Source organism: Lontra canadensis, unplaced genomic scaffold, assembly GCF_010015895.1.
Source record: "Lontra canadensis isolate GAN:19392208 unplaced genomic scaffold, GSC_riverotter_1.0 scaffold60, whole genome shotgun sequence".
In the NCBI taxonomy this organism is placed as follows: Eukaryota; Metazoa; Chordata; class Mammalia; order Carnivora; family Mustelidae; genus Lontra; species Lontra canadensis.
Window position 1 is genome coordinate 8,145,682 of NW_022631054.1, and position 26,282 is coordinate 8,171,963.

A 26,282-nucleotide genomic window follows, 5' to 3' on the forward strand; every position below is an offset into this window, starting at 1 on the left:
CCCAGAGCTAAGACCAGGAGGCGTCTTTGATTTTAAAGACATTGGTACAATTTGTGGAGATGTTGTGGAGGGAATGACCAAGGGCAGACACCCAGAGCCACCAAGCAGGCACCGCGCCTGGGCTCATGCCAGCTGGGGTCAAAAGAATGCAGCCAAAGGCCCTGTTTCCGAGCAGACAGGGAGATTAGGGAGAGAGTGGCAGGAAGCCAGAAGCTGGGCCTCTCATGTTCGGAGAAGTGAAACTGCCAAAGAGGCACTCACTCCCTAGATGTGCGCAGATACGGAGCTGCTCCAGCTTTCGGCAGGCCCTGGCCTGCAGGGTTCTAGAACAATGACTTTCATACCATGCTCAGGACTCCCGGAGGCCTCTCCCTCCACACTGAGCTGTTTTTCAGAGGAGGCATCTAGGCAAACTGAACCTGGTAGCAAAAAGCTCTGTGGGTTTAAAAACATTGAAAATTACTGTTAAAGAACATCCATGCTTGGAAGGACCTTAAAACCTCTGACTTCAGGGTGGCGGAGGGGCCTTGTGCAGCCTCTGATATGGTCATGGTCAGGAGGATCCCATTCCGCCTTCTCCCAGGGCTGCATATGCCTGGGTACCTGGGGGTCTCACGGTTTCTGGGCAGCTCTTCTCCTACTAAAGCTAAAGAGGTCAGCCTGTGCTCCCACCTGCAGCCAGAGGTCCGGCTAGTGCCCCTCTTCTACATGACAATCTCCGAAGGGGGCCAGTTCACCCAAGACTGCTCTCCTGCAGGCCTGTGATTTCCATAGCCCCAGGCTACACCACTCAGGATGGATGCTGGAGGTCTCCGCAGACTGCCCCAGGGCCCTCTGGGTTGTCCTTCATAAGACGGAAGGGCTGCTACCCCCCAGGGCCTTTGGGTGGGGCTGGACCAGCCCAGCTGAAGCAGGACTCTGGTCTCAGTTCTTCCTGCCTCCCTTCCTTGTTCCCCAGACAGGAAGCAGGCCCAGAATGGAGACAGGACCAGATCCTGGAGACTGAATGCCTGCCTTACTCCTGATGAAAAAGCAGCGACAAGAAAGTCAGCCAGGGTTCGAGCGGTCAGCTTTTATCACGGGAGAGGGCTGTTGTCTGTTGAGTGCTAGCTCTGTGATAGGCACTTTTTCCAGGAATTCTACTGTGGAAGCCACGGCACAATTCTGTAGGACCCGTGGCAGGAACTGAGGCGGGAGGGTCGTGTTAAGGCTGGCTTGAAAAGTCTCAGATGCCAGCACAAAGGCTGGGCCCGTGTCTTGCAGGCGGCAGGGACTGGGGAGGGCTGTTCAGTGAGGGCTGTGTTCTGGAAGCACACGCTGGGGCCGCGGCTAGAAGGGTCGCTGACTAAGGCCGTCTTCTAGCAGCGGCTGCTGAACTGCGTTTATACACTAAGTGCCTGATTAATGCTTGTAAGCCAATGGCTAAGACTACTGTGCCACCTTGCTCGTTATTCCAATCTAGCTCTCAATGCAAGTTCTCAGCCTGGTCCTTCCCCCCTAGTAACAGCTTTCCCAGGGGCAGAGAACAGCAGCAGTAAAGAGAATCAGGCCTAGGAGCCAGAACTGCCAAGGCTGAAGCCAGGCTCTCTCATTAGCTGCATGACCTTGGGCAGGTTACCTAACTTCTCTGTGCCTCAGTTTCTTCATCTGTAAAATGGCGATGATGTCCTATTTCTTGAGCTGGGACTAACAGAGCATACTGACGGCATATTCACTGCGAAACAGCTCATGGACTATATACTTAGGACTTGGATTGCTTTTTATATGTAGGATACATTTCCTTTTAAAAATCACTGAAAAATAATAGTACACACTCACAGGGTCCTTGCGAGGTTAACTTCGTTAATCCAAGTCACATGGAACAGCACCCAGCCCATACAGAGGGCTCTGTCAGTACTTGCCCTCTCCCTCTAGCACTTGGCCATGATAGCCCTCATGACAGTTAAATTTATCCTTCAACAATGTAAGGAAAACCAAATGGCCCAGTTGTCCATCGACTGAGAAGCTTGGAGATGTCCCCTTCCCTTCTGATCAGAAAGGAGGCCAATGGTTCAGTGCTGTGATGCCAGGAGAACCGTCCATCTGTGGCCACGCGTGGACCGGCTGATGGAATAGCAGGCAGTAACAATGGAGGTTCCACCATCTCCTCCTCCCTTGCTGTGGCCAGGTTTGCAAACCAATCCCAGACATGCTGATGGGGATGCCTGTGCCCTGGGAAGCCGGTCACGACCACAGCCAAGGTGATGGTGGTGAGGAACAAGAAGGAGCTGCTGACTTGGGACGTGAAGCATTCCAGCATCCAAACTTTGATGGTGATCAGATGGCCGAAGCAGCTTCAGTTTCCCCTATGAACATGATCCATGCCACAGCGAACTCGACTAGTCTTTAGACTCCAGCCGTCCACCCACGTGAGACTACTTGCAAAATGGAAATTAGGAGGACAGAAGGATCAAGGTGCAGAGAAAGAAAACGCAGAGGAGGAAGAAGAAGCCTCAGTGGGAGGAAGAAGCCTCAGTGAAGTCAACCAAAGCGTTTGAAACCCAATCAGGATAATACAGGCGCAAAGTGGGCGACAGTTTTCAAGGGAATTCCAAGTTTAAGAGTAAAGGGATTTGGTTATTTGCATTTCAAAGCCGCAAACCAGGACTCTGCCAGCTGGAGGGACCTTGTTGGCTTTGACTGGACACAGAGTCTTTCTCCAACCCATCGCCTTCACCCCAAGGCCATCACGGTGGCCCAGTTAGTACCCTGGCCAGGGGAGTGTGGGGAGGAGGGGTCACAGCGCAGCTGCAAGCAGGCGTGGCCTGGTCACGGACAGTCTGACCTTCTGCCTGATGACCACATGGCATCTGGCCTTCAGTTAAAAAGTTCAACGCTCTGGACAGTTCTTAGCATGACAGATGGAACAGACACTCTGCAGAGAGGTAGGCAGGGTGGGAACCCTGGCGATCCGAGCTGGTCGTGAAGATCCCACTGAGCACTGCTGTCCCAGCTCAGCCGGCCTCCGGAAATGCCATTTCTACGAAACCGTGTCAAGAGGTGACAAGGTGCGTGGGGCAGTGGGCAGAGAACACTTCGTGTGTCCCCAGCACGGTGAAGCTGACCGTGGCCAGGGGCTGGACGGGAGAGAGCAGACCCAGGGCACATGAAACGAGATGGAGGCTCCTCGGGACCTGGTTCTTTTGAAATCCTCCAGTGCAAATGAAGGGAATGGAGAAGTTTCTTAACTCCCTGGAAAAGTTCCTCACTGGCTGCGCACCGTCCCTCAGACAAGGCAGTTGCCTTGCTCCCTTGCCCTTAGACGCCTCACAGCCTTCCTCTCCGGGAGCCAGGTACCCCGTGTGTGGGACCCCCAATCTCGCCCTCAAAAGATCACAGCTTCAGAAGACTCTTCCTTATCTTCCGGTGGGGTAGGAAGCAGCACCTTTGCCGATGGGAGCCTTAGATCACCTTTACCGTCAAGCTGAAGTGGAAAGTCTCCAGTCTGATGGGGCTGCTGAGGACGGCTTTGCCTGTGGCCACTGGACTCAACACAACTACTGAGCCGTTTCCTGCTCCGGAGGGACAATGGCAGCAACAATAGTAACGACTGAACAACTGTGATCCTTTAGCACAATGGAGCCGCCTTACTCATTACGGGGCTCGTCTATCCCTTACTGGAAATCAGCGAGGTGCGTAACGTCATGGCTCTTTTCAGATAAGGCAGTGGAGGATCAGAGAGGTAAGGTAATTTGCCCAAGGTCACACAGCCAGTGGGCAGCAGAGGAAGGGCACCCAATCCCCAAAGCTCCTCTCTGGCCCCCACACCCTTCTAGCTCTCAGGGCTGGAGAAGATGCCACTGATGGGGTGACTGTTCTCCAGAGCATGGAAGGAGAGAGGGAAAGGGAAGAGATGTCCAGCTCTCACCATGGGCCCCAGGGGAAGCACCACCATCGGCAGCATCTCCATGCACAAGCATTTGGGTGGGGGGGGGGTCCACTCAGGGCCTGGCCCTGGGCACATGCGGGGGCAGCCACAGGGTCTCCCCAGGAGTTTGCCACGCAGGTGGCCGAGAGTCAGGCACCCTAGTGTGTAGGGCTGTGGAGGAAAGAACACAGATTTGGAGCCGGTAGGGCTGGCTTTGAATCCCAGCTCTGCTCCTCAGGACCTGAGCTGAGTTAGAAGTCCTTTTGCTCCTCTGAGCCTCACGTCTGCAGATCGGACACGTGTGTGTATGTGTCTACATAGGTAACTGTGACTTAGCAGGTGGTGACGAGGGTCAGGAATGACAGTTTTGGAGAGCTCAGTGCTCCATTCTGTACTGCGGCACGGCAGGCCCTCAGCAAACTTGGGCTGTCGTTACTGCAAGTGGTGATGGTGATGGGTGGGCCCGGGGTAGGTGACTGCGGTTGGGACAGGGCTCAGCCCAGGGGACCTTGTGCCACACCTCAGCAGGTATTCCCCGGAGCTGAAGTCAGCCACCTGGGGTCCCCCCGAGAGCGTGCACAGGGAGGGCTGCCGGGGAGAAGGCACGTGGAGCCCAAGTGCCACCCGGCCGTGGGAGAACGAGTCTCCCCGTGGGGCCGGAGTATGCTTAGTCCCGGGTGCAGAAGAGCAAGGAACGTTCTCAGCAGGTCAAGAGCTGACCGAGAAGAGTTCCAGAGGCAGAAGAGGAGCCCTCAAGAGGGTCTAGCTACACTCTGAGAACAGACCCCTCAGAAAGGTTTTAAGTAAATTGACCCCAGGTGTATGAGGGCCTGTGGCTTCCCCAAGGTCGCTCGCACAGACATCAACAGCAGAGCCAGGACCCACGGCAGGGCTGATATGACCGGGTGTGTCCTCATTACAGGCGACCCGACGCTCCCCACACAATTCCCCACACTAGGCCTGGTGCCCAGTAGAGAACTGAGTCAACACACAGTGTCTCCAGAAAGCCCTGAGCACCTGTCCAGCAGCCCTGGTCCAGCCTGGACCAAGTGTCACTTACGACTGCTATTTACAGCCCGCAGGGCCTTTCCGAGTGACCCTGTGGCCTGAACTAAGCCCAGAGGGGATGCAGAGTCAGCTTGAAACGGCTGAGAGAGAACAGACCTGCTAACATCTCCTGCAGGCCCACGGGGTACTTGCTGGGAGTGTTGGCAGAGGCTGAAGCAGCCTCCGGGTTTCCCAACGGCCTGTGAAAGTCCAGGTAGCTGTCCCTATCGCAGAGATGGAGAGACTGAGCTCAGAGAGGCACAGGGACGTGCTCTCAGCCACACAGCTCCTAAGTGGCACTGGGTCCCCCCAAAGATCATTCTTATTGTGCTCACTGCCTACATTTTTCAACTTAACATGTTTTAAACCACACATGGGTTTTATAGAACGGATTGTCCCTGCCTATGGGCTTCAAGGCTGTCCACCAGGGGCAACATCTGTCTGTCCAAAGCAAACCAAAAGTAAAAATGTCAAGCTTAAGTAAGAGAACACATCCTGGGGTTTGGAAGGAGAGATGGGTTCTGGCAGGGAGTGGCAGGTGGGGGAAGGTCAGGCAGGGGACTGGAATGGGGGTATTTGACCTGGGCTGGGAAGACAGCTCAGCTGTGAGGATTTGGAGATGAAGACAGGGAGAGGGCCCTCCAAGCAGAGGGAACAGCATGAGCAAAGGCACAGAGGCAGAGAAGCGTGGGCAGCACAGCGGCTGGGCCCGGGAGAAGGGACTGAGGACGTGGCGCTTGGGAGGGAACTGGGGCGCCAGCAAAGACTCTGAGCCAGGCTTTAGGGCCAACTGTGTGGTAGAGGCACAAAAATACCAAGCTTTGGGGATTTAAAAATACTCCGAAAGGGTGATGTGTTTACAACTTACAGTAATTCCCATTTGCTCATCCCCACTCTCCCCTGCAAAAATGCGGTGAATGAAAAGGAACAGAGGATCTTCCCCACCCACCTGTGACAGGATCCCAGGCCCCTCCCCACCCATCCTGTCCTTTCTGGTCACCAGCCCCCCTCACTGCTGCCTCCTTCTGGCCTCCCTCCTGCCTCACCGGCCCCCTGTTCAGGTCACTTCATCTGGAACAGTTCTCCCTCCCCCACCTCTCCCCATGCCTTTGTCAACTGTGGCCGGCCCTCAGAGGCACTTCCAGAGCGCAGCCCAGTCCTCCTGTTCACTGGCCGCCTGTGCTGAGCCATCCTGGAGGTGCCCGGGTGCGGAGACAGGGGCCCGCAAGCGGACATTCAGTGCGCCACTAGGACTCTCCCCACTTTGCCGGGGACAAAGGGAGGCACAGAGAGGTTACACACACCAGCAGGGGACAGAGCAGGGACTCAAACCCAGCTGGGCCAGCTCCAGGCGGAGCTCCCAGATGCCCCAATCCTGCCTTTGTCCTGCTCTGCCCATTTCCCCCCGCCCCCCCACCCCCCAGCAGGCTCTGTTCCACCAGGCAACAGGCCGCTTCCAAGCTTGGGGGAGGAGCGGGGGTGTTTCCTTATTTAATCTCATTGTCTGCGTATTTAATCCTCACCTCAGCCCAGGACACAGCCTGTCACCCTCCAGATCGCGAGGCACAGATGGGCTCACAGCTTGCCCCAAATCACGCGGCCCCTCCAGACACAGTGATTTTCCCTGGCAAAGAGGACCCAGAGCAGAGGGCCCACCCTCCAGTCCCTTGCTGCCTCCCTCCGATTTACTGCCATGCCCTGACACGGTGGAAGTGACCTTGACGGTGAGTGTGGTAAACGGCCACCTTGTTGCTCCTGGGGGCTGGTCCCAAGGCCCCACAGCTGGGGCTCTCCAGCCTCTGAACAGAGAGACAGACCTCCCGAGCACCGCCTGCAGGGCCCATCCGGCCACAGCTTCACCCTAAGGACTCACAGTCATGGAACGGCGGGTCATCTCTCTAACACACATAAAAATAAAACGTGGCCGACGAAATAAGGAGCATTTGTCCCAATATGGCCGAAAATCCCCATGATGGTTTGCATCACAGCCCGAGGGAGGCTCTCACTCAGAGAGCTGTGAACATGAAGAACTAGCTATGAGGCAGGCCAATGCTGGCAGGAGCCAAGTGCCCAGGAGTCCAGGGAGGGGACATGGCCTGGGAGGAATTCCTGGAAGGATAGAAGCAGTGTTCCGAGCATGGTGCGCCCACACCATGATTCTTCAGGAGGACAGTGACAGTGTCCTCTAGGTCCAGCCAGTAGCTGGGGTGTGGAGAGCAGCCTGGGTCCCCATGGTGGACAGCCGCGCCTGTCTACAGAGCCTGTGGGGACTCCAACTGCCTCCTTGGGCCTCCCTGCAGAGACCAGCACTTGACCCCCATCTCATCCCTGTCCGAGAGAGAAAGGCTCCACCCCCTGCCAGGGCCAGGGGTGCCAGGGAGCATGGGGGAGCCTGGCTGCTTTCAGTGTGCTGTCCTGTCTGAGAGCAAGGGCACCCCCTTTGATGAGGACTTGAGCAGCCTTCATGCCTTGTCCTGCTGGACCCCAGAGAGAGCCTTCCTGCAGTCACAACAGTCTCTCCCAGCCCCAGGTGAGGGCTGACCTTCAGAAGCCCTTTAGAAAGTAGGGGGGCCGATGAAGGCCCCTAAAAAGGGGGAGGGAGGGAGCCTAGAGCAATGTGGGGACACCCGCGGGGAACTGCTCTGTTCTTCCTGCTGTAGCCAGACCCTGCGACATCTGCTGGAGCCTGGGCAGGGGCTGCAGCTGGGCCTGAGTCCCACCTAGGCTGTCTCCTTCCATCCCCAGGGGTGGGGTGGGGGGACTCCTGGGTCACCGCCCCTCCTGAAGCTGGCTTCCTAGGGGACACTGGCTTCCCTGGTTCCAGACCCATTCCAGCCAGGATCTCCTGCTTGCCCCAAGGGGCTCCTCCCTCCTCACAGCTTATCATAGAGGAGGGAGGCGAGGCCCCAGCTGCCTTCCTCATCGCAAGGGCTCCCCACTCACTGTGACGGTGGAAACCCAGAGTCCACAGAGTGCCACTGCCGGTGGGTTACAACCTTCAGGAAAATCATGGTTCCAGAATCTGCTCCTGAGCTCACAAGCTAAGCAGTCCCAGAAACTTCGGAGAGACGGATCGGAGGTGCCCCAGCTGCTGGATCTGCTGACGTTCTGAAAGTCTACAGGAACCGGCCTCCTCCTCTTTGCAGGGGGTGATGGCTCTCCTTCCCCCTGAATCAGCCTGCGTCCAACCTGGCCCCCACCACACAAACATACTTTCCAACCTGACCCCTTGGCATCCTGAACAGCACAGCCTGTGGACAACCCTCCCCCCGCCTCCCTGCCTCAGTCCTCTGGACCCTGCCAGCTGCCTCCACTCCTTGCCACCGTCCCTGGGGAGATGCCCTCTCTGTTCCTGGCTCCTGTCCCCGGAAGCCCTGCTTGGCCCCAGTCTGCCAGTTGTACTTGCCAACAGGTCATAAGGCCTCGATCACAGCCTGGCTTCTCGCTGGCTGCCTCAGGCTCGTTTTGGCTCCTGTGTCCTGCCCTGTCTGTTGCCACCATGTTCCTGGGAGCCTGCCTGCCTGGCATACACACCCCCAGCTGCCTCACTCTGGCCCGATCTGTCTTCCGCTGGCTGCTGTGCCCCAGGACACACCACCCTCCACCCTCCTGCCAGCTGGGCTGTCCCTCTTTGGTCTGTAGGCCACCCATGGTGACAGAAGACACCTGTCCATAGCATGGGCCCAAACTTCTGCCTGGAGTTCAGGTCCCCCTTGTGCTTTGGTCTGATGCCCTTGGCTTGTCCGGAAATCTGCCAGACAGCCCCTGAAAGCCTGCGTCCCCTTTCAACTCTTTCCTTGATTCCCGGCTTCCTCAGTCTCCTTTCTTCTGAGCCAAACTGGCTCTCTTTTTTCATTTTACATTTTTATTTTGAAACTATGACAAACATACAAAAAAGTTAAAAGTAAAATGAAAAAACAAAAACAAAAACAAAAACAAACCCCCTTTCTCCCTGAATCGGTGGAGGGCAAGTTGCCATATCCCATCCTCCCTGAATTCTTTCATTCATATTTCCTCCATCCAAGGCCATGCCAGGCCACCCCTGCCAGGTCAGGCTCTGCCTCTCCAGCCATGGCCCAGCCCCTGGAGGGAAGTGCCCTCCTCCACCTGTGGGGGTCATGGCCCTCCCAACCGGCCGCCCTGTGTTATCTCTAGAACCAAAGGCACCCTCTGGGGTCAATCATCTCTCTTCACGGAAGCTGAAGGTATTGAGAGGTTTTCCAACTCAGTAGCACACCAGAGCTGTCTCCCTACTGTCACCAAGATGACACGTGTCCCTCCTTCACTCCTACACACGTACCACACCATCCTTCCTCCTTTCCTCCCATTGGGATGTTTTGAATGAGGGTCAGCAAGAGCGTTTCTGTTATTAACACGCCCTGGGCCATAGCTTCCTCATTGGCAAAGTGAGGAATTTGGGTGAAATGATTTCTGGGGACCTTTTTGTAATACTAGTAATAATAGACTTTCACTGAGTACTTATTATGCACTGAGCACTGGGCATTCTTCACATGGAGTGTCTTAGTTAATCCATGTAAATCCTTTGAGATGGAATTACTGTTACCATTTCCACCTTACAGATGGGGAAACTGAGGCACAGAGGCGTGAGCTAGCTTGCTTCACATCAGAAGGGCACCTTGATAGATCCAGGATTCCCAAGCGGGCCATTTGGCTTCTGTCCTCTTTACCGCAAAGTGCTTGTAAAAGGCAGGAGACGCAGGAATTGACCCTTTACTTGAAGAGGCAATCATATAAGTAAATATTGATAATTCATGACAGAATAAGAGGTCAACTTTCTGCGTGCCAGGCACAGTGCCAGGTACTTACAAGCATTGTTTCCTTTTATTCTCAACAACTTTGATAAATTGGGACCATTAGGATTCTCACTTTCCAGCTGAGAGGGCTGAGCCACGGGAGAGGGGAAGACTTTCTAATCAGTGACAGAGCCAGGATTTGAACCCAGGTCTGGCTGGTGCCAAAGCCATGCTCTTGTCACTGTGGTCTATTGCCAGAACGAGACGGGTGCTCAGCGCGGCATGCAGGGAGTGAAGGATGCCCCCCACTCCCTCTGCTTGGCAATGGGCTGGGGTGGAGGGTTTCATGTGCCTGATTCTATCGGATGCCCACGACAGCCCCGAGAGGGCTCTCCGCCTCCAGAGTGGAGAAAGACACCCCAGGAGCCCCAGAGAGTGAGGCGGGCAGACGCATGGCAGCAAGGTATGGTGGGAGGATTGGTGTCTCCTGGGGCTGGACCTCCACCCTGGGGATGGCAAGGAGGGGGAGACACATAACTGGGACCCCTCCTTCAAGAGACCCTGCACCATGAAGAAAGAGCAGCTCCCTTCTCGTTTTTCTAAGCTGTGGGGCCAGAGAACCCTAGAGACTGAGCCTCCCAATTCCGTCCTTGTCCCTTTACCCACATGTGCTCAGGCAAGCGATCCCCAGTGCCCGGCTCTGGGCTCCGAAAGAAATTCTCCCCAACAGATGTCTCATCTCAGGCTGGGGCATTCGGCCAGAGGCTCCTGCCCAAGAAGGGGCACCCCGTGTGGCTTCGATCCTCTGACAGCTAGAAAAGGCCAGCTTCTCCTGAGGGAGGGACAAGAGCTCACAATAGGCTGCGGAGCTCCCCTGCCCAGGCTTTTCCCTGAAGACTGTATCTGAGCAACAGCTCTTCCCAGGATCCAGTATGGAGCTGAATGAGCTCATCCTCTGACAAGAGCTGGAAAGTTCCTGCATGTCACATCATGATCGCCAGAGATCCTTCACCCAGGCTGAGCAGCAAGCACTCATTCTACGGATACGAACCAGGGTTCATGGAGAGCACAGGCACCGTCCGGGATCTCAGAGCCAGCGGCAGCCGTCAGCACTCGGACCCCAGCCCCGACTCTAAGACTCAGGTCCTCTCCTATATCCTCCAATTACCAAGGAGGGAGCTGAGACCCAGAGAGGGGACACACTTACTCAAACTTGCCATGGCTGGGCTCCCACCATGTTACCTCCTTCCCTGTCGGGGCCTCGTTTCCAACAACACCCAAGGCAGAAAAGGCCAGCGTTTCCTGTGATTTGCAGCTAATAAAATCCAGCCTGCTCCATGCCAGTGTCATACACTCCCTCTGCCCCACAGCCCAGGTGTCGTTTTCACTGTCCCAGGATCTACCAGTCACAGACCTGGAGCTTGACCTCCAACTCTCCCCGCTGTCATGTGGGGTCCTCATGCAGCCGGGCCCACAGAGACACCCTGACTTAGAGCCCTCAGCGGCTTCCCTGACCAGGCAGAAAGAACACCTTAGAACACCTCAGCTGGGAGAAGAACAGAGTCGCGCCGGGGAAGGGAAGGCGGGAAGAAAGAGAGGAAGATGGGAAGAAGGAAAGAACAATGAAGAAGGAAGGAAGCAAGGAAGGAAGTGGAGCCTTTGTGGGCACTTCCTGTATGCCAGGCCAGCGGTACGGGGCCCGCACTATCTTGCCATTCATTTCTCACAACCAGCCTGGGAAGTAGATACTTGTGACCCTATTTTTAGGGACTGGCCAGTAATTGCTGGAGGTGGGGTGGGAATCTGATTCCATCTCAGTCCAGAGCCCAAAGACTTTCTAGACTTTCTGGAACTGGCACTTTGCCTTGTGCTCCTCTGACACCTAGAAGTTTAGGGAGGCGCCATGGGGCTCCCAGGGCCTATGGGGGAGCCTGGCAGGGTGGCTTTCCCTGGGGTTCTTCAGAAGAATGATTTTCATGGCTAAAACAAATTTAAAAACAACCCTACTAGTAGTCTGTAATTAAAGATGATGGGGAAAGCAGTCTTCCTTTTCTCTGTTTTTTTGCCTCCCTACCTCTCTCCATCCTTGCTCTACACCCTCTCTCTTTTTCCCCCTTTCTCTTTTATTCTTTTCCTTCGGCGTCATAAACTTACAGAGCAGAGAAAGGCAGGACACTGGCAATAAGCTCACAGAAGCTGGGAAGAAATGAAGGGGTGGAAAAGACTTTTTGCAGACTCAAGAAAATGGAATCCTGCATCAACAGTAGGGAAACATGGGAACCATCCCACCTTACACCGCAGACTCTCTCAAGGACTCTAGAGATGAGAGTGGGGGGAACCAAGAGAAGGAGGCTGATTTTATTATTTACTTATTTTATTTTTTAGAGCAGGGACAAGGATGAAGGGTGACAGAAGCTGATGACTGACTGATTGATTCTTAAGTAAACTCTACCCCAAACATAGGACTCACACTCACAAACCTGAGATCAAGAGCCAGGCACCCCAGGGTGATTGCTTTTATTTTTATTTATTTTTAATTTTTAAAACGATTTTATTTATTTGAGAGAGAGAGAGAGAGAGAGAGCATGAATGCACAAGCAGGGGTGAGAGGCAGAGGGAGAGGGAGAAGACCCTCCACTGAGCAGGGAGCCCAAGAACATGATCTGAGCCGAAGCCAAATTCTTAACTGACTGAGCCACCCAAGCACCCTTATTTTTAAAAATTTTAAGGTAATCTCTACACTCAATGTGGGGCTGGAGCTTAACATCCTGAGATCAAGAGTCTCAAGTTCCACCAGGTGAGCCAGCCAAGTGCCCCTCAGGATGACTGCTTTTAGACCCCTATCCCTTTCTCAACTTCAGCAGCCAGGAGACCACTTCTCCTCCACCCTAGAGAAAGTCTGGAAGTTTCTCTACAAAGGATGAAATGGGAGGCCTTTGAGGAGGGCATCAGGCGAGCTGAGGACAGGCAAGGGCACCATGAATAAATGAGAGGATGAAGGGCGTCTCTCCCCTCTACCTCCCACCTTTTTCCATTTTGTGGCCCACAAAATAGAAACTCTACACCTTCATTCAGGAAATTGGAATCTTCATGGGGGTTCTGTCCAAGCAGAAAGCCCTAAAGGCGCTGTCACTGCAGCGACAGGGCCTGGATGGGCAGAGACCAGGATGAGCACCATCGATGAGCCCCCCTCAGACCCAGAGCTGCCGCCCACCTATGAGCCTCCTTCTTACATAAGCAAAGACGCCAGAGGTCGCCGGACACCTGAGAAAAGGGACAAACACAAGGACCAAAGGGAACCTGAAGGGGACAGAAACCAGGTAGAAAAGAAAACCAAAACCCAAAACGATGAACATTAACAGCCTCTGAGAGATAAGAGAAGGTATGGGGATCTATAAGGATACTATTAAAAAGAGACCTCCAGGGAATAAAAGGAACTTTTGATAATTAAAGATGCAACGACAGAAAAGAACAAAATGGCTGGAAGACAAAATGGAGAGAAGTACCCAGAAAGCAGTGCGAAAATACGAAAAATGGGAAATCTGACAGAGAAGTATGAAAATCAGAGAAACAAGCCAGGAGGTCCCAGCCCTGACTCCCAGCCCACCCAGAGAGAAGGGAGGAGTCATCAAGGTAACAGCACAGGACCATTTTGTTAAGCCCAAGTCCTTGAGTTGTCAGACTGAAGAGTCACCGCCTCAGAGGGACGGCCCCACGCTGGGAGCCACACCTGCGACGCTTCCCATCTCTGAGCCTGAAGGGAAGATCCAGAGACAGTCACAGAGAAGGGAAGGCACAGGAACCAGAACGGATATGGAACTCTTGCCAGCAACCGGAGCCTCGAGGACAGGGCAGCGACGCCTTTAGAACTCGGAAGGAACGTTATTTCCAACCTGAAATTCTACCCTTCGAGCAACTGAGAAACAGAATAAAGACTTTCCAACACCTTGAGTCACATCAAGTGCCAAAAAACCCCCACTCATCAGAGACCCTTTTCTCTAGAAGAACCTGCAGAAGGATGGCCTCTGTGAAAATGAGGAAGAAGAGGAGGAAAAGGAAAAGGTAAGTTTGTGGAGAGAGGAGACCTGATACAGGAGGAAGAGACTCTCCAGGCATGAGGGGTGAAGGAAGACCCCGGGGTGGCAGCTGGTACCGGGCAGAGGGAGCCGCTGGGTGACACGGGAGGGGCCCGCGTAGGTACTGTGGAGTTTTCACAGTAGCCCATGCAGCCAAATGTCTGGAAGGGGTTTCAGTGAGGAGAGAATTTGAGGGCTGAATTAGTAATAAATATATGGGAAAATAAGTGAACACATGCACCCACTTTTATCCTAAGAGAAAATAGAAAAGTTGTGCAGGAAGGAAAAAGGAGCCACGGGTCATTACGTGACTTGGCTGTGAATTATGTGTGTGGCAGTCTTGTGAGAGGCTGGGGAAACGGGGGGCATTGGGGGCATGTGGAGAGACTCTCGGCTCTCTAGTTAATGCCGAAATGCTACTGTGGTAGCAACTTGGGCCCGTTTGTTAGAGATAGGAGGGTGAACAAAGAGGAAGGGTACTGCTCTTTTCCATAACGCAATTTATGGAAATAATTCGTTCTTTAAACTCTATGCCTGTGCAACTTCGATAAAATTAAAACCAGAAAAAATGAAAGATTGTGCGGAGGTCACTGTATCCCTGACAGGCCATTGCTCCCGCAGGAGAGACAGGAAGAAGCCGGCCTCCTCCTAGGCGCTGCGCCAGATTCCCCTGGATGCGAGAGTCCAGGACTCAGACACACACCGTCCAGACCCAGGCGGATGGAGTCCTCAGCGCTCAGGGGCCACAATGGGTTGGGGTGAGCACCCGACCTCCTGCACTTTCCCCCCCATGCCCGGGCTGAGACCCATGCCTCCTTAGATCCCCTACTGGAACCCAGGGGGCAGCGTCTGCTTGAGAAATGGATTCTCCTTTAAATTTTAATAGGATGCATTTAGGTCTTCTCCGACCGTGCTCAGGGCTCCGGGGACTCTGGTCCCAGCCCACGCAGACACTCAGTCTGCCCCATGATCAATATGTCTTTTCTCATTTCCATTTTGCTTTCACGCTGTTTTTTTTTGTTTTGTTTTTTTTTTTTTGGTTTTTTTTTTTTTTTCTGTCCGGGACTTGGGTTTCGTAGTGACATAATCCACTCTCTCCCATGCCTGGAGTTGAGTGTTTCCTGGGAAGTCCTTTGAGTCCTCAGGAGAAGGATGTGAGGCCAGTACTGAAAGCCAACCTCACTAGACTGACATCTGATCCAGGCCCACCTCGGACATACCACGGGTTCACTTCCAGACCTTGAAATAAAGCAAGATGATGGATTTCTTTTTTCTTTTTTCTTTTTTTTTTTTTTTTTTGGTTTCCCAGTGAATACAAGAGTCGCGTTCATCTGATGCTAGGCGTAGGCTAATAAGTGTATAACAGCATTATGTCTAAATGGTGCACATGCCTTAACTTAAAAATATTTTATTGCTAAAGAAATGCTAACCCTCATCTGAGCTTTCAGTGAGTCATGATCTCCTCGCTGGTGGAGGGTCTGGCCCCAGTGCTGGTGGCTGCTGACTCGTCGGGGCGGTGGGTGGGTGGGTGGGTGAGGGTGGGGTGGCTGAGGCGACTTCTTAAAACAAGACAAGAATGAAGTTGGCTGCATCAGTTGACTCTGCCTCTCATGAATGATCTCCCTGCAGCACGTGTGACGCTGTTGGATAGCATTTTGCCCACCGGAGAGCTTCTTTCCAAACTGGAATCAATCCCCTCTTTATCCCTGCAGCGTATGGAGTTTTCTAAATCCGTTGTTGTCATTTCTGCAATCTGCACAGCATCTTCACTGGCAGGAGATTTCGATCTCAAGAAGCCACTCTCTCCGTTTGCCCAACACAGTAACTTCCTCATCCGTTCGATTGGATCATGAGATGGCAACGATCCAGGCTCCACCTGGAAGTCTGCTTCCCCTGCTCTTCCCGACACATCGGTGGCTACCTCCTTCCCTAAAGTCTCGAACCTCTCTTTGATCAAAAGGCACTGATCTGCAAAGCCCAGTAGAGCAAAACCCGGTAAAACGAGGTATGCCTGTATTCTCATTTGAGGGGATAACCTTCCCAAGAATCTTAAGTGGTTTCCTGGGAACAGAAATGTCCTGCCCTAGTTTTCAAAATAGCCATTTGCAAAGCTATCGTTGGCCAAGACCCAGAACCCGGTTTGGGTCTGAGAGAACCCTCCCGGCTTCCCAGTCCAAACCATCAACCTGTTCGCCTGGCAGCCAGCATCTTTCCTCCTGCCGCTCCAGAGGAAGTGCTCTCTTCTTAACTCTGCTTTGGCTCCCATCCCTCAAATCTTCTCCAGAGTCCTGCTCTTGCATTCTGTGCCTTGGTAGAAGTCATGCCTAGCAGCCCCAGGATTCCTCAGTTTAAACACCCAAGTGCTCCACTTTTCATCTCTCCCGTCCCCACTCCCTTCATTTCTCTGCTTTCCTCCGCAGCCAGCCTCTTGGATGGAGGTTTACCTTCCCCTGAGGCCTCCACTCCTCATCTCAGCGCATGTCATTGGGATTTTGCCTTGACCCAAACAGCTCCCATCCAGGCCACCAGTGACCCCCTCATGGCCACATCTCATGGACACTGCCTGTCCCCACCTTCCCAGGCCTCTGGGCAGCACTCAGCACAGATGACCATTCTCTCCCTGAACACCCTCTGCCCTTGGCTTCTAGGACTTCTCACTCTTTTGGGTGTCTTCCTACTCCTCTGGCTTTTCCTTCTCAAACTCTTTGCAGCTTAGTCTCTACCAGCCTCTAACTGCTGGTGGATCCCGGGCTGGGTCCTGATATCCTTTTCTTTTCTCTCATTCTGTCTCCCCAGGTGACCCTTTCCAGACCCATCCCCTAAGTAGCATTGACAAACACATACCCCAGTGTGTATTTCCAGCTCAGACCTGACATCTGAATGCCAGGCTCACCTGTGACCTGTAATGACCCAGCATCTCAAAATCAACATGTACACCAAGTTGGGATTTCCCCTTCCCCAAACCTCCTTCTCGCTCTCTTCTCCCCTCCCTGTGCAGCTCAGTAAATGATACCACCACCCACCCACTGTCACCTGAGCCTGAAGTGGGGCAGTCATTCTTGATTCCAAGCTTCCCTTTCTCACCCTCCACACTCGATTCACCGGGAGTCCGATAGTTACATTCCTGTCTCAGCCACCGGATACTGCACGTGGACTCCGCTGCATCCTGCCCTTTCATGCCCCACCCCATCCCCTCCCGAAGTCCAGGTCATCTTCCTTAGGAGAGTTGGAGCAACAGGATTTGGAGAGGAGGAGAAAGAGAACAAAACAGTGTGGGCACCTGTGATGGGGCTGAACAATTCACTCCCTAGCCCACTGGGACCATACTCAGAACTGCTCATCCACACTTCCAGGGAGAGGTCTGAGATTTAAGGACAGATCAGGGAACTGGGGTCCTCTCAGGAAGAAGACAGGGCCCTGGCAGCCTGGTCTCTTTCAGGCTCTACATCCAGAGCAGGGCGCGTGGGACCACTTCTCTCTGGCCCCTAGGATAAGGGGTTGGTTCAGTCTGGGAGCTGGCAGCTTTTCAGCATCACATGTTTCATTTTGACCACGAACACTTGCAGGACAGGTCAGCATGCAAATGACCTTGGCTGACAATCCCAGATGCCAGCCCCATCACTGAGACCATCTGACTTTACCCTCCCCAGATCAAGCCTGACTCTAAGTGCCCAGCCTGGTTCAGTCCTGGCTCTTGTCCTTGTTCCTTTGTGAGACCCAGAGCCTCGATCCTGCTCACAGGTTCTAAGAGCTGCTGAGTCCAGGGACCTGCCCCTCACTTACAGTCTCTTGACCATGCTGGAGGGATGGTCATTTAATAAACACTCTTTAGCACTGCCTATGTGCCAGACACTTTGCTCAGCATCAGGGATACCACAATGACCAAAAGACGATTCCTGCCTTCATGCAGAGCTTACATTCTGGTGGAGGAAATAGAAGCAAACTAGTAGATACATGGAAAAAAAAAAATAAAACAGGGAAGGGGAATAAGAAATGTCAGAAAAGGGCACGGGAAAGTAGGCAGTCTGAGAACGCTTTACTGAAGGATAACTAAAAGAAGTGAGAGAACCATGGGACTCCTGGAGAAAGTGCTTCAAGCATAGGGCATAGCAAGTGCAAAGGCCCTGAGGCAGAAGCTTATCTGACAAAGAACAGAGGCCACTGGCCAGAGCACAGGGGGCACAGGTAGAGGGGCAGCCAGTGGCTAGGGAGGAGCTGAAGTCTGCACACAAAGGTCTCTTGAGGGTTGTGGAGGGTGCAGGACAGCAGTGACAAGGTCTATTGATGTGAAACACGATCCCCATGGTGGCCAGGTTGAGAATACACTGTGGTGGGAAAGGTGGGGGGGGATGCAGGTGATTATAGGAGGACACTTAAGAGATGGCAATGGTTTGCCCCAGGAGGTGAGAAACAAATAGGCAGTTTCTGGGTATGGTTTCAAGGGTTGAGCTGACAAGATCTGCTGATGGACATGAGACAGAACAGTCTGGGGCCTGAACACCTGGAAAAATAAAGTTGCCCATGCAGAGTGTGAATAAGCGCTTTGTTTTTCTCTTGCAAAAGATGCTCCTTTCCCCTCTGGCCACTTACAAGACATTCAAAAGGACATTGAGCGAGTGCGTGGTGAGGCACCCAGTTTCTCCACCCGTGTGACACGGCACACCCTGTACGTTACCAGCTCCTGAGCAGGGGCTTTTTTTTTTTTTGTTCTGGTGTGGATTTTCAGAGCGGTAGACCTGATGAGTTTATTGCTTACATCTATCCCCAGAACTCCAACTTAACACCACGTGATTCAAAATTTTATCAATGGCTCCTCGAAACATATTACAGAGAAAACAAATATTACTAAAGACAAAATCCAACATCGTCCTTCATCAGGAGTTCCCAGGGAGGAGGGGCTAGGCAAAGCAGAAATTTGGAAATTTGGGATGAAAAATAATGAGACACTAGTAAGACTCAAAGTCCAAGAAGAAATGAGTTTCTGAAAAATTACTGAGAAAGAGAATATCCTTTAAATTAAAAAAAAAAGAAAACTATTCTCTTCAAGCGACTATTTTATAAACACACACACACATACACTTTAAAAATATGGAAATATAGGTGTACCATAATACTGCATGAGCTCTTAGGCTTGGATAAAATAAATTCAGCTAGGAGAAATGAAAAGACATGAGCTAGAACAGCACGTCTCTTAAAAATCTATCTCCCTCCAATGGAGCAATATTGAATTAAGTCAACTTTTAAAATAAATTCTTTAACGACTGTCCCAAGAACCTGATGAGTCGCCGTGGTTCTTAGCATTTGTGTGTGCTGCTCTGAGGATGTGTCCACCGAACACCCCAGTGGCCGTTACACAGATGGCTGGACACCTGACACGAAACCCTGGGGAGAAGTCCAACTGGACGTACGTGTCTGGGAGTCATCAGCCTGCAGACAGCATAGTGAGTCACCTTGGGATTTTAGACAGTGGAAAGGAGGATACCGGAGACTGAGCCCGAGGAACCCTAATATTCATAAATCAGAAGATGATGGGAAATCACCAAAGATGAGGAGAAAGTGCCATTGGCAAAGGAAGAGCATCAAGAAAGATGGCGCCATAGAAACCAATGGACGAAGGGTTTCAAGGAAGGGAGAAGAAGGAGGGATCAGTGGTGCCAAATGTTGCCGGCAGGTCGGGGAAGAACAGAAGTGAGAACAGACCACAGAATTCTACAGGGTAGAGGGTGCTGTTGACCTTCACGAGAGTAGGTCTGAGGGGCGATGAGCCCAAAGGCACACCTGGAATGGGCTGAGAAAGAACGGGAGGAAAGACACGGAGGGGAGTAAGTATAGTTAACTCCTTCTGGGCATCAGAAAAATCTGGTGATACAGGCCGTTCAATCAAAGGTGTGCTTTTAAGGTGGGAAACTTCAAGTTTGGACACACTGAACTGAATGGGCCAGGAGAGAGGCAAAGGCTGCACTGACATATTGGGGAATATCAGGGACGGTGGGAAGAGATGGGACCCAGTACCCTCTGACGGGGGACCCGGGTGCTCTTCTTTCAGCTGGGCTGCTGGGTGATGCGGTCGGCAGGGTCTGGGATGGAGTCCTGCTAAAGGCCTGAAGGGCTCAGGGGCAGCCCCGGGGCAACCCCGTGTCCCTGAGTCACCTTACCCACCCTCCCCAGCCCACCCACAGCAGGGCTTCCGTTCCCTGCCCTAGATTCCAGTTCCGAGTTGAGGCCGGGCTGCCCCTCTAAACACCAGTCTCTCCTCAACCCCTTACTCCCTGGCCGTGGTCACCTTTCTGAACATCCCCACCCTTGCTGGGCCTGGCCTTTCTGGCTCGTATGTCTGATTCATCGTTCCCTTCGGACAGAAGCACCAAGCTCCCCATCCCTCAAAGCTCGGATGACCACCTCCAGCAGCCGCGTAGTGTTACAGATCCCAGTTTCTCCTTCTTTCACACCAGTCCTTGGGGCTAAGCTCCCAGCTTTCCTTGCAACGAGTGAACTTGAGTTAAGACAATATAAGCATAACCCTCAATGAACAATATAACTTTGTATGAGTGAAAACAACATTCCCTAACAAAGGAGGCCTTCTAAAACAACCCAGGCAAATGCATAGGTGCTGGGTGAGAGAGCCAACACATTCCTCATGGGCACTCCCAGAGGCCGTCTGGAAAATGCAAGCTTTGTTTGGGTGTGGAAGTGATGCAGAGTAAAGGGAGGGGGCTGTGTGCCAGGAAATCAAGGCAACAAATAGGAACTGATGGTGTACAAAGCAAGGCCCTAGGACCCAAGTCAAGAGGGGTCCTGGAATGAATTTCAGTGCCATGGTTATTCTAGAAGTAACACAGAGAACCACGGAGTTTTCTCCATGGTGGGACCTGGGAGCTTAGCTAAAAGAGAGGGTTGAGTACTCTGGAGGCTGGATAGGACTTGGTAGTAGGCAGAACTCAGCAGGCCCAGAGGGGGAACTACAACAGGGGCAGGTCAGACTGCGGGTCCATTCTGTAGATAAGGCAGCCATAGAAGGCCCTGGGGCCCAAGTGTGACATAGGCAGAACTCTGATCAGACACTCAATGGCACCAACAGGGGAGTCTGGAGAGAGGGGGGCCAGAGACCAGAGCTGAGTTATGAACCACTTCATGTGGACACCAGAATTTGGGGATAAGAAGTGGGGGGTGGTCAGGGGAAAAGGTGCCCAAGATGATACTAAGGTTTTGAGTGTCAAGGTGTGGGTACATCATCTGAGATCTGGATGCAGAAGATTCTCTTGGTGGTTTGGTTAGCACATGCTGAAGTTGAGGGGCCCAGGAGGCATCAGAAGCAAGGGTACACAGTTCAGGAGTGAGGCTCTATCTGGAGATCCAGATTTAGTGTTGCTCACACAGTGAGTGACAAGGTTAGAAGGAGAGAGAGATGATGCTGACAAGGGAGAACACTCAAGGTCAAAAGAAATCAGTCCGACTGACCAGGTACACGAGTCACCATTACATCCAGACTGCTGACCCAGCTACCTTCCCTCTCTACCTGTCCCCGTCTCCTCCACCTTCCCAGGCCTAGCTCCACCCTGTCCAGGAAGCCCCTTCTGGCTGTCCAGCCCCAGAGGTCCCCGCCTGTTGGGAGCATCTCGACATTAGCAGCCCACACATCAGCATCCAGCCCTTGTTGCCACCCGAACCAGTCTCCCAGCACCTGGAGCACAGAACCATGGTTTACCCCCTTGGCTCTTGGTATCTTTGGGCACAGGCACCCAGAAGGCACTGAATAAATGGGTCCTCCTGGATGGACTGATCGATTGCTGGGTTGGAGGTCAAGTTGAAGGGTAAGGAGACCAGCGGGTAGTTTGACTAGTGATAAAAGACTCATGAGCATGGGACTCGCGACATCCCCTCTTTGTGTCTGGCTTCTCGACTTTTGGCTACGAATTCAATCTACGTCAATCAACAAGGATACATTTCAACAACGCTGTTGAGGAAAAACAAGGTGCAGACAGATGTGAGACCCACTGAAGTCATTAGCACTGTCGACTGAATATCTCTGGGGTCCCCCATGTGCACGGGAGTGCTCTCCCTCATTCTCCCTGAAGCAGGTGAGGCCGCAGGGGGCTTGCACTGGCCATTCACGGGAATAGAAGCTTCTGGGTGCAAGCTGTAAGGGCCAGTGCACAGCTGACTATTTCTCACCTTCCTTTCTCAGTCTCCATCACCCTAGGTCTCTGAGTGACCCCTAAGGACAGAAGCCCACCACAGACCTTTATCAAACATGTCCTTGAAGGATAGCAACGCTTGCTGTGTTAAAAAAAAAAAAAAAAAAGGAAAGGAACGAAGTAGAAAAAGAAAGAAAAAAGGAAGAAACCAGTCAAAGACAAAACTGTAATGGCTTCAGATGGGGGTGCTTGAAGGATACAGTCAGTTTCTGGGTGGGGGGGACACCCTCAGCAGTTTGAAGGGGACAAGGGGTTTCGTGGCTGGTTGAATGGATTGTCACATCCTTGGCCCCAACCATGAAAAGCTGGAGGTGTCCCCCATTACACAGCAATCTAGAACATGCCCCTCAAATTTCCAAACATTCCTGGGGGGCAGAGAGCAGCCCTCAGAGAACCATGAATGGAGAGGGGTCGCCAGAAGCTGGGGGCGGGAGGCACAGCGGGGGCCTCGAGGGGACAGCTGGGCAGCAGGAGAAAAGAATCTGATGGGTGACACCAATGTGACCCCAAACTGCCCCAGCGGGACATGGCGAGCTGAGCATGAGGAAGCCATGTCTCACAGTCCGCAGAACTGAGCCAGGTCATCCCGGAGGGAGGGGGACACACGAGGTAGCTCCAGCAGTGACAACATGCTCTGATGCCCATTTGTCAGCGTCCTGAACCACGACCCTTATGTGGGGGAACATAGGACCTCCTGCTCAAAACATAAAGCACGTCCTTTCCCCTCTTACGGATGAGGAAACAGAGCTGGAGACTCGACGGCTAGTCTGAGCAGGAGAGAGCTAAGCGGGAGAGGTAAGGAGGGTGAGCCTGGAAAGGAGGGAGATCCTGGAACAGAGCAGGTGGGACTAAGTCGCAACCTGGATGGGACAGTGGGGGGAGGGGGGTCCCAAGGCCAGGCTGTAGGAAGAGAAGGAGACTCAGGGGTAACCTCTCATGTTTCAGCTGAAGGCGGAGACTCCAGGTGAAGTGACTGGAAGGGGGAGAGGTTCCTGCCAGCTGCCTTTCCCGAGCTCGGGCTTCCCAGGGAAACGAGGGCAGCAGGGAGCCACCTTGGGGACCCCCATCTCCAGTCTGGAGGCTGCTGCTTCTCAGGGAAGAGCAAACCTCTTGGTGCACACCAGCTATCCCTCAGCAGCCCCTCAGTGTCTCACAGACGGTTCTTGAAGCCAGAGGCGAGAAGACAAGTCATTGTGACCAGACGCATCAGTCCTAGGATGAATGAAGTCTTAGGGGGCCTCTTTGGTACCCAGTTATATGAGACACAGAGACACAAGAGGGCGCTCTATTCAAATAACAGGGACAAAGCCGTTCTGCCCTCAGTTGGAAAGAGGCTTAGTATTTTGAAAAACCTTTGAGATTTGAGACGAACCATGAGAGACTGTGGACTCTGAGAAACAAACTGAGGGTTTTGGAGGGGAGGGGGAGTGGGGGGTTGGGTGAGCCTGGTGGTGGGTATTAAGGAAGGTGCATATTGCATGGAGCACTGGGTGTGGTGCATAAACTATGAATCTTGGAACACTGAAAAAATAAAATAAAATTTAAAAATACATAAAAATCCTTTTGAAACCTCCTTCTTCTTTATCTCCCCCAACTTCCAAGTGTGTAATCAGCCACACCTCACAAACCCGGGGCAGCCGCTCTTTCTGCCCACAGGTCCTGTCCCAGTGCTTTAATAAGACCACCATTTTGCACCAAAAACCCCCCAAAACCAAGACAAACAAACAAACAAACAAAAAAAAACACACCTTTGGGCTACTATTTCTCATGAAGCTGCTACTGGAACTTTGGACAGGATGTTTCTCTCCCTAGAGAGAAACCTCTACCACTGCATTTTTTTTTTTTTTTGCCATCCTTGACCCCCTCCATTGACCCCCAGTTACGACAACCCAACTCCTCCAATTTTGTTTCCAAACACCCCCTCTCCCGACAGCCCCTGTTCCTCATTGCCACCAGAAGATGCCCTCCGGTGGCCCTGGGGAGCTTGGCCATCTCTGCTCTCCCCAACCAACAGAGGAATCCGGCACCTCCCACTTTGATTTGGTGAGTTAGGTACTGCAGGTGCTGGAGATTGGCAGGTCCCCAGTGACACGCCCCGTTTGCAGGTGCTCATGCTCGTGACGACTCTCCGCCTTGGCAGGTAGTGCTATCGTCCCTTGGGACTGGGTGGGATGAGGGCTGCATTGATCACACTGGGGACACAGACACAGGACCCTGAGACAGACACCACATCCCCGGGAGCAAACACGTGGTCACACAGAACACAGCTGGCACAAAACTTCCACAAAGCAAGTCCACAACAAGGCACCCTTCCGAATCCCAGAGGGCCCCACAGTGTGAGTTGTGAGATGCTTAGATCGTTGGGTTTTCAAAGATAAGCACCAAGGGTAAAAAAACCAGCGACGATATTCCAAATATTTACCAACCAATGAGTCCCGGGCCCTGACCAGTCAGAATGGAGACCGGTGTAGACAGTTGGAGTGAGCAGTGCCTTTGTGATCAGCCTGGCGAACAGCGTGTGGGCAGAGCCTAAGTCCCCTGTGGGACAGTGGACATGCCGAGGTGGCTGTTCGCGCAGGACAGAGTGATCTGGGGGACCATGCACGAGGTAGATGGCAGTCGGGACACGGGATCTAAGCGGCGCGCTGTCAGCCCCAGTGCAGTGACCAGAAATGCAGTGGACATCCGAAGAAAGAAGGGGCTGGAGGAAGACCCAGACTGCTCCAGTCCTCGGCACACAGTAGGCTCCCATCCCCCGCCAGAGAACCCGGCGTTGGGGAACAGAGACGGCCAGCGAGTCCCGCGAAGGTGGTGGCTGCTGGAAAGCGCCCATGCGCGCCGCGTGGCCCAGGGAGACACTCACCGCCTCTCACCATGGACGGTACCGCCTCTGCCTCCGCAGGAAGCAGAACCAAATACTGCCAACCAGACACGATTCTTACCCTCCTTCGAAGATTTTGATCCTCGCTGGCTCCCCTCGTTTGGAGGCGGGAGCGTCCTCCTCCGGCTTCCCTCGCTTCTCTTCTTCCTTCTGCACTCTAGCTAGATCTTTCTGGCCTTCCGGGGAAACCAGCGAAGGGAGGTGAACCTGGCCCACCACAGGAATGACAAAATCACAAAGTCAATGACACAAGCACTGCGTGGAGCGGGAGTCGTGGAACGGGGCCTTCGGGGGCCCTGCGTGCCTACACTTCCCTGCATGCGCCGCACTCGCTCTTCCCTCTACCCTGCGAAGACGTGCTGGAAGCTCCAGTTGGCAGAAAGAAGGAGCTGGTTCCCCAGAGAGCTGAAGTCCCTTCTCCCAAGGCCACCTGATTAGTTGGTGTCCAAACTGGGACTCTCATCAGGACTTTGTCGTGGAAAGACCAGGCCTTCCCATGAGAGCCGTGTTTGCTTTTTCTTTTCACACTGGTCTAGAACCTTCTGGGGACAGGCCCTTATCTTGGTGTCCTCGGTCACACCTGCACCCGAAACAAGGCCTGCCTCAGAGAAGAGTGTGAGGGAGGAGGAGCAAATAAATGAAGCCTCCATGCCGAGATTAATTGCTCCAATTCTCCTTTACAAATCAGAAAATGAAGGTCACCCTGCAAGTTAAGGGCATGGCGAGGAGCAGAGTGTAGGTCTTCTGAGGGCCCTGACCAAGACTCTGCATGCACACTGATGCGCATGCACCTGGAGGGCGTGTGCAGGCTCTGGCCGGTAGTCTAAGGGAACCCATTCTCTTCACAGAGCTATGGGCCTCAGTGGTGGGAGCTGGCTCAGGAGGGAAACAGGTCCTCTAGACCCTCTGAGGGCAGCAGCGGTGGGCACACTCCTGCATGGGGAGCAGCGGTGCTGGGCTGGGGGCCCAGAGTGAGACTCTCTTCCTACTTCACGCCACTGTCAGTTAAGGTCATGGTTACAGCCCGTGGGAGAAGCACCCATTTCTCTTGATGCCAGGACAGTCTAAACCACAGGCTCCCAGGCCAGCCATGCTGTTTGCCCTTATGTGGGGTGCTTGGGCTGAGCAGAAAGGGAGCTGGTTGGGAGTCAGGGGACCTGGGTGTTAACCCCACACAGACTCCATTGCACACTGAGCCATGCTTGGGTGGCTCTAAGCCCTCCTCTTTCTGGGCTTAGTTCACCTCTGAGGGGATTTAGATCATCTTGAAGATCTATCCCAGGGCCAATGTCTATGACTCAGTGACCCCCCCCAAACTGTCTCGTCAGCACTGGAGATGAGGAGTGGAAACCGAGGGAGGCTAAGGACTGCTGCTCTGGCAGAAGGTAGCAGATACTGCGCCGTGCCCATGGAGTTCCAGAA

The 26,282-nt window shown here is 53.3% G+C and overlaps 1 protein-coding gene across 4 annotated transcripts in view; it reads right to left on the minus strand.

The window, feature by feature from the left end:
• HIVEP3 (HIVEP zinc finger 3) overlaps positions 1-26,282 on the minus strand; it is an 86,849-nt gene that overhangs the window by 21,740 nt on the left and 38,827 nt on the right. For all 4 annotated transcript variants that reach the window (XM_032877461.1, XM_032877457.1, XM_032877459.1 and 1 more), the window contains exon 3: positions 24,922-25,067. In XM_032877461.1, coding sequence (XP_032733352.1) covers positions 24,922-25,067 — 146 coding nt within the window. The remainder of the gene's footprint in view (positions 1-24,921; positions 25,068-26,282) is intronic.